This window comes from Odontesthes bonariensis, chromosome 17, assembly GCF_027942865.1.
Source record: "Odontesthes bonariensis isolate fOdoBon6 chromosome 17, fOdoBon6.hap1, whole genome shotgun sequence".
NCBI classification, from domain to species: Eukaryota; Metazoa; Chordata; class Actinopteri; order Atheriniformes; family Atherinopsidae; genus Odontesthes; species Odontesthes bonariensis.
In genome coordinates, this window is record NC_134522.1 from 22,402,351 (window position 1) to 22,419,193 (window position 16,843).

At 41.6% G+C, this 16,843-nt stretch overlaps 2 protein-coding genes across 4 annotated transcripts; one reads left to right on the forward strand and one right to left on the reverse strand.

The window, feature by feature from the left end:
- The first annotated feature begins 5,343 nt into the window (after positions 1 to 5,343).
- On the forward strand, positions 5,344 to 12,618 carry map7a (microtubule-associated protein 7a). Of its 3 annotated transcripts, XM_075448519.1 has the most exons (17): positions 5,344 to 5,403; positions 5,512 to 5,621; positions 5,802 to 6,071; positions 6,734 to 6,838; positions 6,983 to 7,057; positions 7,177 to 7,340; positions 7,454 to 7,553; positions 7,718 to 7,834; positions 8,033 to 8,184; positions 8,282 to 8,424; positions 8,520 to 8,764; positions 8,851 to 9,028; positions 9,115 to 9,283; positions 9,398 to 9,502; positions 9,656 to 9,706; positions 9,840 to 10,068; positions 11,699 to 12,618. In XM_075448519.1, exons 3-17 carry the CDS (start codon positions 5,945 to 5,947, stop codon positions 11,707 to 11,709), a joined length of 1,971 nt encoding a protein of 656 aa, XP_075304634.1. In that variant the 5' UTR covers positions 5,344 to 5,403; positions 5,512 to 5,621; positions 5,802 to 5,944; the 3' UTR covers positions 11,710 to 12,618. The 3 variants fall into 3 exon arrangements, with proteins under 3 accessions (XP_075304634.1, XP_075304633.1, XP_075304635.1); XM_075448518.1 differs by having other exon boundaries at positions 5,512 to 6,071; XM_075448520.1 differs by having other exon boundaries at positions 5,512 to 6,071; positions 8,523 to 8,764.
- On the reverse strand, positions 12,447 to 16,484 carry LOC142366579 (uncharacterized). Its single transcript, XM_075448521.1, has 13 exons — positions 16,282 to 16,484; positions 15,903 to 16,022; positions 15,140 to 15,259; positions 14,877 to 14,996; positions 14,574 to 14,693; positions 14,277 to 14,485; positions 14,146 to 14,191; positions 13,930 to 14,063; positions 13,660 to 13,791; positions 13,433 to 13,547; positions 13,198 to 13,332; positions 12,981 to 13,106; positions 12,447 to 12,835 (listed from the first exon to the last, which is right to left on the reverse strand). Exons 1-13 carry the CDS (start codon positions 16,463 to 16,465, stop codon positions 12,702 to 12,704), a joined length of 1,695 nt encoding a protein of 564 aa, XP_075304636.1. The 5' UTR covers positions 16,466 to 16,484; the 3' UTR covers positions 12,447 to 12,701.
- Between the last annotated feature and the right edge of the window lie 359 nt (positions 16,485 to 16,843).

Below are 16,843 nucleotides of genomic sequence, written 5' to 3' on the forward strand. Positions count from 1 at the left end.
ATGACACCCGAAACACCCATATAAGCTGCATGTTACTCAGAAACAAAGCTTTCATAGGTTTGTTTAGAATGATATAAGAGCATGCAGTTAGAAACAAGAGACAGAGATAGAGTCCTAGATTTTTTGCCAGTATCCAGAAAAGGGAAAAACTTCTGTCCAACAACTTCAAAGAACAGTCATCAAAAGGGCCCTTGTCAAAGAAAGCCTTTCATGGACAATGCAACGCACTGAGGCCTAAATGTCAAAGTGTCTGTGTAACATCTGATCTTTCTATAATGTGGTTTTGCTAATCAAAATATGATTATACATACCATACAAGAAAAAGGATTCTCTCGTCTCCTTCTTCTGAGTAGCTCCAAGAGGTTTCCTCGGAAGAAAACAGAAAACTACCTTTGAACGTACGTTTTGTCCCACTGAAAACTTAAAAGACACTACATGAACATTTTAGACATTTACACTGCACCGAGAATAAGGCTTCAAAGTTAAGTTGTACAGAAAAGAATTGGGTACGTCCAAGCCTGAAGTTGAGCAGAAGTGATGTGATATGCCAATGAATAGTGCATGAAGGTTGAACCCGACACTGGTAACTATAACTAGTGACTGCTGAGAGACGTCACTCTGAGCAGAATCTGCTAATCTTTATAGGCTCTGAACTCTACAAAGAACATGATCGTAAGCCTTTTTACAATGGTCACTAAAGAAAATACCACCCACATATAATCAAATTAAAAAGATTGTCATGTCTCTTTTTATACTACAGGGATTCAGCATAATGTACCTCAAAGAGCCGCATCAAAACTGATGGAGTGCCAACAGACAAAGTGCTAGATGTTGTATCTAATGCAATCAGAAATATTTTGACAGTGTATCCAAGGTTGTATGAAAGAATAACTACTGCAAAAGCTTCAAAAACGAGTGAAGATCCTAAAGTAGGGTAATCAATATGTTGCCCAGTCACCAGTGATAGGATTTCATGGAAGTAAACAAAATGTCAGCCCAGCCTAGTTGGAAGAATACTCCTTTTTAATCATTAATAGGGCTCTGCTCCAAACTGTGTCTTGGGGTGAACACATTGTCTTTTTTTGTCATGGAATGAATACAGAAATATATAAAATCTTATTAGCAATCGTTTATGTTTCAAATTTGAGCCTGAAAACGGATAAAGTGACGTACATTTTGAGTCATGCAAGTGTAATTGCTACTTAGTTGAAATGTTAAGGACCAAATAACAAGACTAGAATGAGATGTTCTGTCCACAATGTGAAAATAAATGAACAGAAATAAAGTTTGGTTCAAAGCCTCTAGAATTTTGTTGACCTGAGAAAATGCTTTTGCAAATTCAGTTCGACGCAACTTCTACAGAATGCTGAAGAACAAGTCATCATCTCATCAATTACACATACAGCCGGTCGGTAAGCCACACGTCAGTCTAAAGTTGCTGGTATCTGATGAGACAAGGCTGTAAATCATTTATGAGCCCCAGTCATTGTTGCGTGTGGCATCCTCATTATGAGAAAGTATCGATGTTCACAACATGAGAAATAGATTTTGTCTGACGGAATAACAAGAGAACATTTTATCACTGATGGCACAATGCGAAAAAACTCTTTATGTTTTCACACATTAAGGGAAATGACAGCCAACTACGCTGATGCACACCTATACGTATAAATCTACATTACGGTATATAAATCTCCATCAAACAAAAGACTGAGCTTGACTTAAACTGTTCTCTTGTTTTCACCCTGAACTGCTACAGATGCACCCTTTCCCTGCCTGTTCAGCTGGAAGCGTGTGATAGTCTCAGTGACATCAACCTGGCCACTGTGTTGAGGGATTCTGCCGTTAATTACATGATTCAGTAGAGGCTCAGAGGGGTTGAGGAGATGTCCTACTTCCTCGAGGATTGCCGGTAACCATGTCACCAATCGTGCAAAGTTACCAGTTGCCATGTAGTGCAATATGTTAGCCTCATTCTCTGATGGGACGTGTCATCACGCTCAACTTTAAACACTGAGGTTGACATGAGCCACTGAACCAGCGCATCACGGCTGACTTCTCTTGTTTGATAAAGGTTGAAAATTGTGGCAAAACAATTTGGTGTTGTTCCTTTACATTAGAGTTTCTGAGAGACAGTGCAGTTTTGCATCTTACAAACGTAAACATTGTATATCTGTGAAATTAACAGGACCAATTAAGTGCATCATTGATGAACAGTTGCAGAATGATATTTAGGTAAAACTTATGAATATGCATGAGCAAGCAACCAAGCCCTTAAACTGACACCTTTGATAATTGCGTCTAGGGTGAACCACAGAATGACTTGATACCAACCATGCAATCTTATCCCATTGTAGGTCCAGTGTCCTCAGGCCTTTTATGTTTTTTTTTTGCTGTGGGATGTGGACCAGTTATCAGCATCTTATGTGTGCTCCAGTGAGTCTGCAGGCACACCACCTGACTGTGGTTTTGGTGTAACCTTAACCTTGGTTTTGTGGCACATTTCGGACCACATGGTTCTCCAGGGAGACCGACCAGAGGACCTAGGCAGACCTGACCCGAAGTAACCCCAGAAACATACAAATTCAACCAGGGAACTGTGTTGCATCACCCCCCCCCCCCCCCCCCCCTTTTTTTTTAATCAACACAAATTTTATCCCTTTTTTTGTCAATATAGGATTTCAGCTGCTCAACAGTTCTTATCTCAGTTTTTGAATCTTTCATTTCAAATTGCACTACATGTTTTAACTGGTTTACAGGGAGGCTAGTTTAACACCTGTACTCCTTTACTACAGAACTATGCTGTTAAAGTACAAGCATAATGTGGTGTAGCTTTGCATCGCTAAAAAGGGAAATGCAGAAGACGTTGCTCCAAAACCAGAATCCATCATTAAGTATTAGTGCTGCCATCACAAATAGCCAAATTAACCGTACCATGCAGACTAATTCAATTCAAATAGTTGTTATTTTTCTTGGTATGTATGTGTGTGTGTGGCGGAGTATTAACTTGCAGTTGGACTTTCGGTGACAAACTATGTTCACTGACAATGGAAGTTAGTTTTACCGTTCTTAATACAATACTGCCTGAGGGCTCAAAGACACAGTTATTCAATAATTATTGATAGCCTCTTCCTTTCTGGCTAAACCACAAGTGGATACATTAAAGCTTGTCAGAAGCTTTTGAGTTTAAAGTGACGCCTAATATGAAACCAAGCTGTTTTCTTCCAGCAACTGTAAGTGTTCTATCTTGAATATCATATCCACTTTTACACTTGTAGCCAATACACTCTTGATTTGACATAATTTGTGTTTAAATCTGAAAAAGGATAGCTTTTACTCTGACTGACTTAGAAAAATGCACGTTTACTCTTATCTGCAAATACACTACTTATTTGCATTTTAAAAAGTTTAAAGGCCTACAGAAAGCTGACACTACACCCAATACATAATGATAATACATACACAGAGGAACAATAATGATCATTGGACTCTACACCAAAACATTTCATAAACGCATGAAATTTGCGATTTTGAATTTGCCGCTTGGAAATCCTTCCTGGAATTCCAGACTGGGGGCGGGGCTTCCGTGTGACGTCACAAGTGCCATGGGTTTTCCTGGCTGCCACCATTGTAGTATGCTTGTTGAGTGGTGAAGGCAATAAAACGTTGGGTTCAGTGCAGTTTTTATTGCGAGTAGATGTACGAAGTGCTGTGGGTGCGTGTGTTGCCCTCAGCAGCAGCAGCTCACACCACCGGGGACAGAGGAAGCAGAGAGACCTGCGGTCGGAACTTGTGTCTGTGTCTCCCTGTTCGCCTGCCTCCTCTATGGTGAAATCAGCCGGAGCGCATCCCGCCGTGTTCAGCTCCCTGCGGTGCGGACACTCAGGGGGAATCCACCTGGCGGAGAGCGGACACACCTCGGGATTGATGCCCTGAAATCAGCCGGCAGAGCGATCATCAAGAGCGCCGGCATCCCGCCGCACACATGGGGAACTTCCAAGCACGAAAGTGAGTGGGAGTATACTTGTGTTTGGACAAGGTTTCAGTGCCGCAAATGTAGCAACAGTGGTGTTATCTATCAGAGATGGAGAGGAGGGCGTTATGGGATTCTGTCTCTTTGTTGCAGCCTAATGGACTGTTATGTTTTATTACCGGTGACCTTTTTTTGTTCCTCCTGCTTTGGTGCCAAACAGTCCAGCTGTGTATGAGCGGTGGAAATAGCTGCACAATTACACGCTGCTTTTGTGACTCGTGGCCTAGACCAAACACAGTGTATGCTCACCAATCGGCATTCTGAAGACGACCAAAATCACCATGATCACCATCATCGTCCCCACTGCTCTCGGACTCGGACTCCGACCCACTGTCACTGGCAATGGCTGGCTCGAACCTGTATGGTTCTAGCCCCAATCCCTCCTCGGTTTCTTCTTCAGGCTCTTCATTGTCTTCTTCATTGTCATCAACAATATTCGGATCGAAATTTGCCGTGAAGAAGCTGTCCAGGTCTGGAAAACTGCTGGCTTCGCTACTAGAACTACTAGTATCAGACATGTTGATTGTTGGGGGTTGTTCCAGCAGCTGGCACTTGTGACGTCACGCACCTGTTGTCGGCTACTTTCGGTTTGCCAAATGGCGGGCTATTCGAGTCAAATGTGGTGATAGTTTATTGGGCCTAATCAGGACTATCCAGGGGCATAAAATTATTTTAAAATCATAAAAAAATTCCATGGTATATAAGGAATCGATCTGCTATTTCAGTTTTGTGCAAAAAAATCACCTTTCTGTAGGCCTTTAATCATCAGTTTAATCATTCACAGCGTTAAAATTGTTGCTCACATTTGTTGATCGCACAATTCTGTAGATTGCCTATTTAACCAAGACAGACTTCAGTCTAGACAGATGGATAGGCTCCAGCCCCCCGTGACCCTGACTTGGATCAAGCCGGTATAGTAAATGGATGGATGGATAGATGACTTCAGTCTAGATGTGATTTCAGAAATCCTGCACAGCTTAATGCCTAAAACAGAGATTTGGGGAATTTGAGAAAAACTTAGGATTTCAATCACAGTAGAATCACAAGTGAAGTAACGCCAACCAAAAACATTTCTGATTGGAGGGGAAATGTATGCAATGATGCCAGTGTTTTCTGATTAAAACAGACAAATGGGCATTTGTGAAGACTCTGGAGATCACTATATTACTGTTATAAAATAAGCTTCAGTCAAAATATGGCACTTGTACAATTTAATGTGGCCGAGTGACATCAGAAATTGGCTTAAACTTGCTCTCTGTATAGAAAGACCTCCATCTAGTGGTCTGAACGTTTCACTCATAAAAGAGGAGTCATTGGGTAAGAAGTGCTCTTGCCTCATCACAGCGTAATGAACACAGCATCACTGCAAGGTAATGTCCTAGCAATGTATGTCACTGAAACTTTCACCACTGTTGTCATGGTAATAATTAACGTGGACAGGCTCGAAGATTTGCTTCCTTTTTTTTTTCTTTCTTCAGGAAATGCTGAATCCCCCTGCCTGCTTCCATCAAGCTTGCAGGCGGTGTGTTAGGGGAATTAAAGTGACACAGCTACATTATGCGAAAGTAAAGCAGAGCAGCTCACAAGGGTGAGATCTTTAAAGGGGGAGTAGCCTTTTTATAGATGAGTCTCACTGAAGCTCCTTATCTTTCCAGACATTGACAACCCTAAAGGAGATAGGAAATTTCCTATTTGAATAACCTTGCCTAAAGAATCTTCAGAATCTTGATGTTTTGTTGCCTTGCCTCTCTCTCCATTTGCTTGTCAGGCACAGATGGACAAGCAACTGATGCAGGAGGCAGTTTCCTACGCAGCACACTCAAGTGAGGACCCGAAGGCATCTTGAAATAGAAATTCAAAAGAGGAGGTGGAGGAGAAGAGGAAGGAGGGGTTTTGAGAGAGAGCTTCGGTATGCCAGGCTCAGTACCTAGCATGGCCGTGCAGAAGAAACAGAGTGGCATCCCTCCATCGCAGGGACCACTTTCCACACGTACCATTAAGACGCAAAGGGTTGGAAACAGATTTGAAAGAAGCAGAGGTTAGTAGCTTTAATCTATGCTTTTCTTCACGCTGCAATTGTATAGAAGGGGATCAAAACAAGCCTTTCAGGCCAAGCTACAATGACAACAAATATAACCAAAAACAAGATAATCTGATCATGTTTACAGGCATTAAATTATTATATTAGAAGCATTTCCTTAGAGAAAGCTTTTATTTTTCAATTGCGCATGGATACCATACACTTAAGGAATAAGATTCATGAGGCGTCTAACACAGATTACATAACTCACACAGAATAAGCATCATCCTGATATTGTTTAACCTTAAAGTAACCCATCCTTGTGATTTATTCATTTGTGCATTGCTAACCAGGCTTGTATGGGGCGTCCATAGCTTGACTGTTTTTCTTTGCTTGTTTCAGTCATATCCATGGGGATGTGTCAGGTGCTTGCCTTTTACACTCAGCCAGTTTATAATGGCTCTTTCACTTAGAGATGACCCTAAGGCCACCCAGTTCTTAGCAGCCACTATAAGGGGAAGCTTGACAAATCTCATTTTCTTACATTTGTTGCACAAAAAAAGAAGGAAAGAAAAAGCAATCTAGATGTAGAATCTGGTGTTTGTGTTCGTATCAAGTGAATATGGAGTATCGGATTCGTTTTTTCACTCAATGATAAGCTGTTTTATCCTCACTAACAGAGAATGGCTCTTATGTCAAATCCAATTCACAAATAAAGAAAACCGCCTGTTCTGTCAACACTTCTCCTCAAGTCTGCAACACGGTTTCTCCACGGTCTGCTGCAGGTTTGTTAGAGTGCTTTGTTTTCTGGTAGGCCATGCTTGTCATAATGTCATAATGTCATATGATCTCTTATATAAACTCATGTGAGACTTTATGGTTTATTAGAATTAAGAATTCAAATCATCTACCATACAATCTTCTCACAGCAAATAATGGTCTAAATATTGACGAGAGGCTGAAAGCAGCACGAGAAAGAAGAGAAGAGCAACAAAAGTTAATTGGTAAGTGAGCTTCTGTAGTGGTACGGTTGACACATCACTGCTATAACGATGCCCTCAATTTCGAAAATCTGTTGCAAACATACATATAAATCTATTTATACTGCTTCATTCATTCTTAGCCTCTCGGGAACTGGGCAGGTTGGAGCGGGAACAGCGAGCCAGACTTTACTATGAACAACAACTGCAGGACCGCAAGAAGAAACTTCAGGAGCAAAGGTTCAAAGAGGAGAGGAGGCGTGCAGCTGTGGAAGAAAAGAGAAAGCAGAGGCTGAAGGAGGAGAAAGTGAGTTTCACTTGTGGATATGAAACATCCTTTTTGGACGATTCTTTCATTTCTCAGCCCTGTTTTTGGATAGTGCAATCAATACTTAACTAACTACATTGTTCTGAATGAAGGAGCGACATGAATATGCGGTGCGCAGGACGCTGGAGAAGAGCCAAAAAGCCCAACAGCACCTCAGTCAAACCTCAAGAGGAAGGAAGCCCAACAAAAATGGTAAGAATGACAAATGGGCTATCTTTTTCTTCCTTCCTTTCAACACAATCTGTCTTAATCCAGGTAGCATATCTGTTCTCTGTGTAAAAGAACACAATGATTCTTGGCACGCTTTATCTTTTGCTTTTGCTCCACATAAAACTTTACACTGATCAATACACTAGTTCCACGTCGCATGCCTCTGACAACATGGGAGAAGAATCTGGTCAGTCGACTCCTTACCCCCACATGTTCTTATCTGGCCAGGAGCAAGAGTGCTGGTTGTCAGTCTGGACAAGAAGGTACTCTCCCCCATCATGACAGAAAGTCATTACTGGCTAACACTGCTACAATAACTAACTTTTCCAAGCTTTCTAACTCTGCTCCTTTTCCTCTCCGTTGACATACCATTTCCTATTACCATCGTTTTTCACTGTCACCACCATGTGTGTGAATGTTTCTTCAATTTCCCATAATAATGGCACAAAACACTGGCTCAGTTGTCCACGTTTGTCGCCGTGCAGTTTCATATCACTCCATGAATACATCCACTCGCAAACCCCAGCATCAGTCCACCACAGTCTACCACAGGCTGTCAACTGCCTCAACCAGTTCCAACAGCAGCCAGCTGAGAAGTATGAGCCTGCCACAGGTTTGTGTACCTGTTTGTTTGGTCTTGTGTTTTCCTGCTTGATAACAGTGTTCATACAGCTATAATTTTACAATCTTTTTTTTAATCTTTTATTTAGACCAAAGCAGCAAGACAGAAAGATACTTTTAAGAAGAAGAACTCAAAAAGAGGCTCAGAGAGCAGACCATCTGCTATCAGTTCCTGTGTGAAACTAAACACAGATACACAAAGCAGAACAGCCTCAGCTGTCCCAGCAGAACGGTAGGTTAAATGCCAGCAGTGTACATACATGTCATAGATAGTGACAGTGATGTGAAAAAAGTGGGACATTTGCCTTCTTCTTCTGAATCCCAAAGAAGCCCCCGAAGATCAATCAGCAGACATTCGACCGCGCTGCAGCTCGAGCTCCCACCTGTTCCAGAGGAAGATGCTGCCACTTGTGGTCCTGTCCTCTCTCCTGGTAACAAAAGGCCTGTCAGGAGATCAGGTAAAGATGAACAGGAGAAGCTGAAGAAAGAGAATCCACAAGAGACTCCGTGTTCAAACCTGCCTGAGAGACCTACACAGAGAGATGTTTTAATCAGAACAGCAGGAGATGGAAGTAAGCTACAGTAATCCTTTTAAGATCATGTATGTTCCCTCTGTTTTGAAAATGTTAGAAATAATTTTGATTTAATTTCTCTTCAGGCCCTTCCAAAATGCCTCCCCACACAACTCCCCGGGCTCCTGAGGTCATGTTCCGGCCCTCAGCCGGGACCTCAGACCCAGAGGAGGCCTCACGTCTTCTGGCTGAAAAGAGGAGAGAGGCCCGACTACAACGGGAGAAAGAGGAAGGAGAACGCTTGCGGCAAGAGGAGGCTGAAAGGTAAAACAAACAAACAAAAATGGTCCACCTCCACGACATAAATAAACTGGCCATTAATAGACTCGTGAATTTCAATGTGTGTCCAGGCGGAGCCGTCAGGAACTGGAGCTCAGGAGAGCCAAGGAGCGGGCTCGACAGGAGGCCGAAGCTCAGCGTCTCATTCAGGAGAAGAGGAGGAGGGAGGAAGAGGAGCAGAGACGAGCTGAAGAAGAGAGGGCTCAGGCTATGAGGGAAGCCGCCCTCTTGCAGAAACAGGTACGAACATCTCTTCCATCAGCAGTACACGTGGAAGAGACACAGCTGTACATCATAGAGAATACTGCAAATATTATTTTTAAAATGTTCTTTGTTTGTCACTTTTTTATGCAGAGAGAGGAAGAATTAGCTAAAGAAATGGCACAAGCAGAGCAAATAAAGCAAGAGAGAGAGATAGTCGCACAGAAAGAGGACGCAGAGCGCCAAGCAAGGAAAAAGGTTTGTTAGCTTGAAAATTTTTCTGACACAAAAGTTGGATTTGTGGGCATCTATTCATAAAGACATAAAGAATGATAACACAGAAAGTTATATCTTTTTTTCAAGACGCAGAAATTTTCATCTTAATTTTACAAAGCTGTCTTTTTTTTCCAGCGACTTGAGGAGATCATGCGGAGGACCAGAAGAACAGATTCTCCAGATACGGTGAGTTTTAATGATAATGTTTTTCAAAACAGTACACTGCCTCGGGTCTCTTATGATGCACATCCAACATCAGCTAATAAAAGGCACACAGCTCGTCCTGGACTAAAAGGATGAATCCCTTTTCATCTTAAAGAAATCTGTACCAGCGAGGATCCTCCCAACTGAAGCCCGACCAAAGGAAAACACAGAGCCTGCAAACAACGGAACTGCAGGAGATGCCGTCAAGCTGCCCGTGGGCACTAAAACCACACAGCTGGGGTTGAACCATGAAGACGATGTGGTACCTGTCGTGGCCTTCAAAGAGCGCAGGTCTCTCAGAGCACTGTCAGGCCTGGAAGAAATCCAAACCCACCAACGAGCAGGTGAGGAACAACCGACATGTCATTGGAGGGCACATATCCTCAGGGTGGGACAACTAAACCAACAACAGTCCAATCCTTTGTGATGCTTCTCCCCGATTAGCTGCACACTCCTCATAATCAAGATCATTCATACATGGCTGATTATTATGGTTGTCAGTTTAATTCATTTGATTTATTTTACACAAAATTCACAAAATGTAATCTCAAGTCACTTTGAAACAAGAGTATAAACAAGTTCAAGGGTGTGGTGTGTGGTGGTTGGCACCGTCCCCTCACAGCAAGAAGGTTCTGGTTCTCTCTGGGTACTCCGGCGTCATTGCACAGTCCAAAGACATGGACGTGGAAACAAACGTTTCCAAGCCAATGAAACCAACAGACTGTACAGAATATTTGTTTAATTTAAATCCCCCGTCCTGAGCATACATGCGGTGTTGAGTAGACAGCTACAGGATGAGTCCTCCTGCAGAACCAGACTCAGTAAGAGCGGCCATCTGCCTCTATTAGTTACCTGCTGTTTGAGAGAAAAAAAGAAAAGAGAGGTAATACGCAAAGTAAATTACAACAATAATGGTATGTATGTTTATGGAGAGTAAAAAGACCCGGGTGAGGAAGGTGCATCGTGGGAGGTCCCCCAGCAGTCTCGACCAAAGGGTTAATTGTAATTTTTGCCAAAAAAGGAAAGTTTTAAGCTTAATCTTGGTAAAAGTAGAGAGAGTGTATGCATTCTGAAATCAAACAAGTGAGGGGTCTTATAACTTAAGGCTCCCCCTCATTTTCATCTTTTAGAAACTAGGCACCACAAGCAAGTCTGAGAGCGAAGAGCTCATTCAGTGAAATGTTGAACTATAAGGTCTTTAAGTTAAGATGGAGCATGGTCATTAACTGCTTGATACGCGAAGACAACCATTGTTCATTCTATTCCGGAGTTTACAGGTAGCTAATTAAGAGAAGTTAAATATGGCCGCTCCTGCCAGTTCTCGTCAGAACCCTCGCTGCAGCATTTTGGATCAGCTGGGAGCTTTTTAAGGAATTTTTTAGGATGGCCCAATAATCCACACGTCTCTTTTATTTGATCTATTTTGTTATGTACCTATTACAAGAGCATACATTTGATTACAATTGATTCTGCAGCAATATCATTTCTGTTTGGAGATTAACAGAGTATGACCAAATTAAACTGAATTGAATAACAGAGAAATGCAATAGTCTAGTCTTGAGGTAAAAAAAAATGGATGGCCTAGTTTTTCTGCATCACTCTGAGACTCAATGCTCCCAATTTTGGGAGTATCACCCAGTTGAAAAACAGTGGTCTTAGAAAGTTGTTTGTGTGCAATAAAGGACATATCCTGGTCAGCAATAACTCCAAGTCTCCTCTTTATACTGGAAGACAAGGTAACGCCACCCAGAGAAAGTGTATCAGTAAACAGTGTCTTGCATCCAGCAACAAACTCGGTGTTGTCTGAAACATATAATAAGCGAAAACTAAATATCAGGTTTCCCACCCTTGCAATTTCCTTGTGAAGCCTATGATGAACTGCATAGAGCAGCATGTGTATGCAGGTGTTCTGTTCTTTAAGTGCTGAAAAATCCTTTTCCGATGTCCTTTGTCTTTCTGTGTCGCATCGTTTAGAAGTCATCTGAGCACCTGCCGACTGGTCAGCCATTCAAAGACTTCGTTGGAGAGCTACGATGTGTCTGTGAAACACAAGAGTTACGGCAGCACAGCCATTTTCCTGCCCTTCAGCACCTTGAAAGAGCATGTAAAATTATAGCCTTGTCTCTCGGTGAGGACGTCAGCATTTGGTCACTTTTCTGTGTGTAACCACTGGCACAAATATTAAGCAAGCTACATATTAACCCTCTCAGTACAGCAGGGTTCTAACCTAATTTTGACTATCGAAAAGCGCTGTAGATCTAGCTGGTACTGATAGCTTGTTGGCAAACGCAGTTAATCAGATATGGAGAGTGTTGCCTCTGTGAAATACTAGATATAGCCAATTCTAACAATCACAACTTGTGCAATGCTTTTTGCTTATTCCTGATATCTTTTCCTATCTACGCACTTTGCTTTCCTCAGTTTTGTCACTGTGGAATTAGAATAGGCAAGTCACGGTTTTCAATAAGAACAGAGTTTAGTGTGTTATTGAGATGTAACTTGCTGCATTCCTATCTTAATCACAGATTTTGTAAATCGTAGCAATCACATATTTTGAAGCTGCTGCAGGAATATGGTTTCCAAAGATTTGCTCTGATTTTTTTTGTGTGCCTGTGTGTGTGTTCGTGTGTGTGATTTTAGAGGTTACACTGCACAAAGCATTTCTTGCACGGGACGTCGCTTTGATATTGTTCAATCACCTCACAAAGCAAAGCCTTAGGCCTGTAGTTTAAATGAGTTTATTATGATAAAAGCATTAAAAAAAAAATGTTGATCTAGCTTAAGTACTGCTTATGACTATCACAAGTTAGCTTGTTACAAATGTCCAAAAACATGCCATATTTGATTAAAGTTGATACTATGCCACAACTCTGCCCTCTTTTCCATTTCATTTAGCATATGTAAGCAAAGTTATAAAAAACACAGTGCATGAATGCAAAAAAACACCTCATACACTCCACAGTATAAACTGATAAAGTCAAGAGTTAACCGAAGATAGAGAGGGAGGGAGAGTCATTGGGAGCAGCTGCCTGGTTTCCTCTGCCTGCACATGCACCTTCCAGAACTGAACATCCAGCTCACTGTTCGCCAGCAGTGATGCAAAGTCTCCATCTACAGGTGAAAAGAGCAGAAAGCGGGCTTACTGTAGACTTCCCACATTACAATGTCTGATTGTTTAAGAAATTGCCTTGCAGTGTCTGATACATTTCCAATAAATAAAATGCCTTTATCTCTCAGTTGCAAAACAAATACAAACCTCTCTTGAGCTTGACCATGGTATCTATGCCAAGCTGCTGGAATTCAATGCCTTCATTTTTGAGGAACAGCAACAGATACTTGGACATTGTAATGTAGTGAGGCCTCAGCAACTGGACGATCTCCTCTGTGCAGAATGAAACAAAAAATAAAAACATAATCCCTCCAAAACAAATAAATTGTTTCAGAGTCAGACTTTACACATAACAAGAAATTACCTGTCATTTCAAATCTGCTAATGATAGCTGCACAGTTGTAGGCCAACTGGGAACTTCCCGTTTGCTCAGCCAGCTTCACCAGTCTTGAAACTTGCTCCGGGGTGACTGTTGTGGACAGCTCAGTTCTAAGAAGATCTGAAACAGTAAAATGCAACATGCATGAGTGTGCCATGCACACTCCATAGCAAGCGACCAACACGTCAAACACTCATTATTTGAAGCCTAGGTCACTCACCCCAAGTCATCAGATGATGTAAGCATGATGTCACATGCTGCAACGTCTCATCTGACAAGGAGGAAGACAGAAGTGCCCGGAGGAGTGCTGATAAGCACAGACTTTCCATCACAGCCTAGATAACATTGGTACGGTTCAATGTAACATCGGAGTTTATCAATCTCAGGCAGGATGCTCAAAGTCAACAGACATCTGACACGAAACATTGAACTGTAGACTTGGTGTACCTGTTCATCCATGCAAGAACCACAGAGGTCGGTGATTATTTTGCAGCTGTGTGTGATGATTACAGAAGTGGATCTAGGATTTAGAAGCAGCAGACAGATTTCTTCCAAAAATCCTTCATTCACCAGGATGTCCTTAGGTCCGACAGTGGGAAAATGTACATGGAGCCAGCAGATTATCAATTCATTCAAATCCCATGCACAGCTATAAAACATACAAAAAATAGTTAAAACTTTGTCAGTATCGTGATTCTTGTTTCTAGGGAAACATACATTGTTTGGTGGGTGTACAGACAGTGTAGACAAAAGGGTGAGGGCCGACTCTATCCACATCGGAGTCGAGGTTTTCAGCAGTGCCTTCAGAGGCAGCACGCAGTTGAGCTCCATCAGCTGTTCCTGGACTAGTACTACACATAAAAATGACAAACAGCATTCGCATCAGCTGCATAATTCTCTCTCTCTCTCTCTCTCTTTTTTTGTTTCAATTACCGTTCTTTGATAGAATCTGCAGGCATCTGCAGGCTTGGGCTGAATTCTAAGAAAAACAGGAACAAATATATATACCAGGAGTGCAGAGTCACCTTGAAATTTAGTCACCACCCACCTAAATTCACAATTACCTTTTGCACAGAAGAAGACATGAGCGTTAGAAGAGACTTTGCCAAATAATGACTCCCAATGCTAAGCAACTTTGGATGATGCTCCTGGATAGAAGCAATGCGGCACAGAGCTGTGCAGCTGTAAAACTGAACCTCTGAATCTGAGGACTGTAGCAGAAGAACCAAAACAGGGATGGCTCCGGCTTGACACAGAATCCTAGTTGACCAATCTGGAAAAAAAGAAGAGAAAGTTTGTTCAGGCAGCACTGGAAGCACTTCAATACGTAAACAGTGACATTTTAAAGGAAACTATCCAACCTGATTGTGTGAGATGTAACAGAGCCCATGTTGCAATCTGCTGCACCTTTGGATCATAGGATTTTGCCAAAGCTAAAAGTGGTATGATTCCATCTGCTAAGAAAGCATCTCTATTTGACTCTATAAAAAGAAAGAAATCAAGAGTAAGAGCAAGAATGAACAGGGACTGTAAGGCTGTTGCAACATGTCGTAACATTTTTGCAACATTTTTCATGTGGTACAGAGTGAGGTTTGTGGAGTGATTTGCACAATTGCATTAAAAAAAGAATTGAAGAAAAAAAAAGACTTAAAGTCTCTACAAACCTGAGGATGCCAGCATGGCAACACAGGCACAAGAGTGGCACTGAGCAGCAGGATCGCCAGACTGGAATAACTCCAGTATGGGCGCCAGCATCCCCATTTCAATCACCAACTCTTTACACACTGAAATCATATTTCACAGAGTAATTATGACCGTCTGATCCACATACACTATTTCAAGTGGAAGCAGTGTCAAACTGTAATGATTTTGCTGAACTGTACTGAGTACTGAATGAACAAACATGAATATTCTATTTGCATCCCACCATTATTCTTCACTAACAGATTGACCAAGGCGAGAGAAATCGTCTTTTGCACATCGAGGTCGGTTGATAAAAGAAGGGCCATGACTGGGTCAATGAAGGCACGTGGCAAAGGAGATGTCACTGTAACACACATTCACAGAAGGCACAGAAACTAATGTTAGTTAACCTTCCTTGTCCCCAGTTTTAGAATAAGCCATAATGATCTCCAAGTTAAACACAACAAAAAGTAATTACGGAAAAAAGCCAAACTCTTAGAAATCAACATGATGTATTCAGTAACACATGTGCTGAAAGAGATATTTTCTGTCTTCTATTAAAAGCAACTACGCAGACGAAGGAATCCGTCAACCTCCTCCTGTGAGCAAGTTGTGTGGTCAACAATTTACATGCTTCTACATAACCTGTAGTGACTTTATCACTACTATGATCTAACAGGAACTTCTGAAGTACATGTCCGCCACATGAGCCATCGCCCTAGCCTCTAACAATTTATTATAAATGAGCATATTGTGGGACTTCAAAGTGAAAATGTTTCCTTTTTCCTTTATTTTAAATAGAAGCTCACATGTGAGTCTTTCAGTTGTGGACCCTGGAAAAAAAAATACAGTTGAAGATTTGCATGACGGCCTACTGGTCTTACCAGTTGGGGTACTTATCTCTCCTTTGAGTGAAGCGCAAACAACAGCACCATGTCATGTGCCACGGATCTTAAAAGTGCACTGCAATGATGGAAGTTGGTAATGACACAAAAATCTGTACTCACAGTGATGACTGATGTGTAAATAAGACATGGCTGCACACATTTGCAGATCATGGTTTTGTGAGGCTGCAAGTCTGCTGAGTGCTTGAAGGCTTCCCTGACTGAGAAGTTGAGTTTCATCATCTGGGAAAAGAATAATAAGTTAAAAGTGATTCAATTCTAAGATTTAGGAGTGTGTACAGGATTTTTAAAAAAACGTCACCTCAAATTCTTGCATGTAATGATACCCTCAGCTTCATTTCTGAAGTTGTATCAGCTATTCAGCATTGAAAGTACATAAATGCCAAATGCCAAAAATTATCACAAAGCAAGTCTATAGACACGTTTCTGCTATACAACAACACTCTCCAAGAAGGAAATGAATGTCTAACTATATTCCTACCACACATGAGGGGTAATGACGACAAATCATGAGCCGTCCTCCTCTCAGGTGTGAAACAGGTGCACCGGACAATTTCTCTGAAAACTTCCCTGATTTTGTGCTCGAGCTCTCCCCAAAGTCTCCTCAAATGAGCTGCAAATTCCCTCAGCATTCGGGAGCAGCTGTCACAAAAGCCCGAAGCCATGTCGGCATCTTACACAAAATGTTATGACACTTGATTTATGAAAGCTGCTCAAAAACCCGCCTACTGATAGGTCACGTGACTGCGAAGCCAATACACTCATATTACAATTTATTATGATGGTTCTTCTACGCTATTCAGTCAGATTCTTTACTCAGTGTTTATTAAAAAGCAAACATTTTTATTACCACAAAACATTAATTTACACTTGCATGTCTAAACGTTATTCTTAGAGGTGGTTTGGTGCTTAATCTTTGGCTATTCATCAATTTGGGCACATTAAAAGAACACCAACTCAAACTTGTAAAAATAGTTTGCTTGTAAGATCATTGAGCGCATAGTTACCTATCATAGATAGATAGATAGATAGATAGATAGATA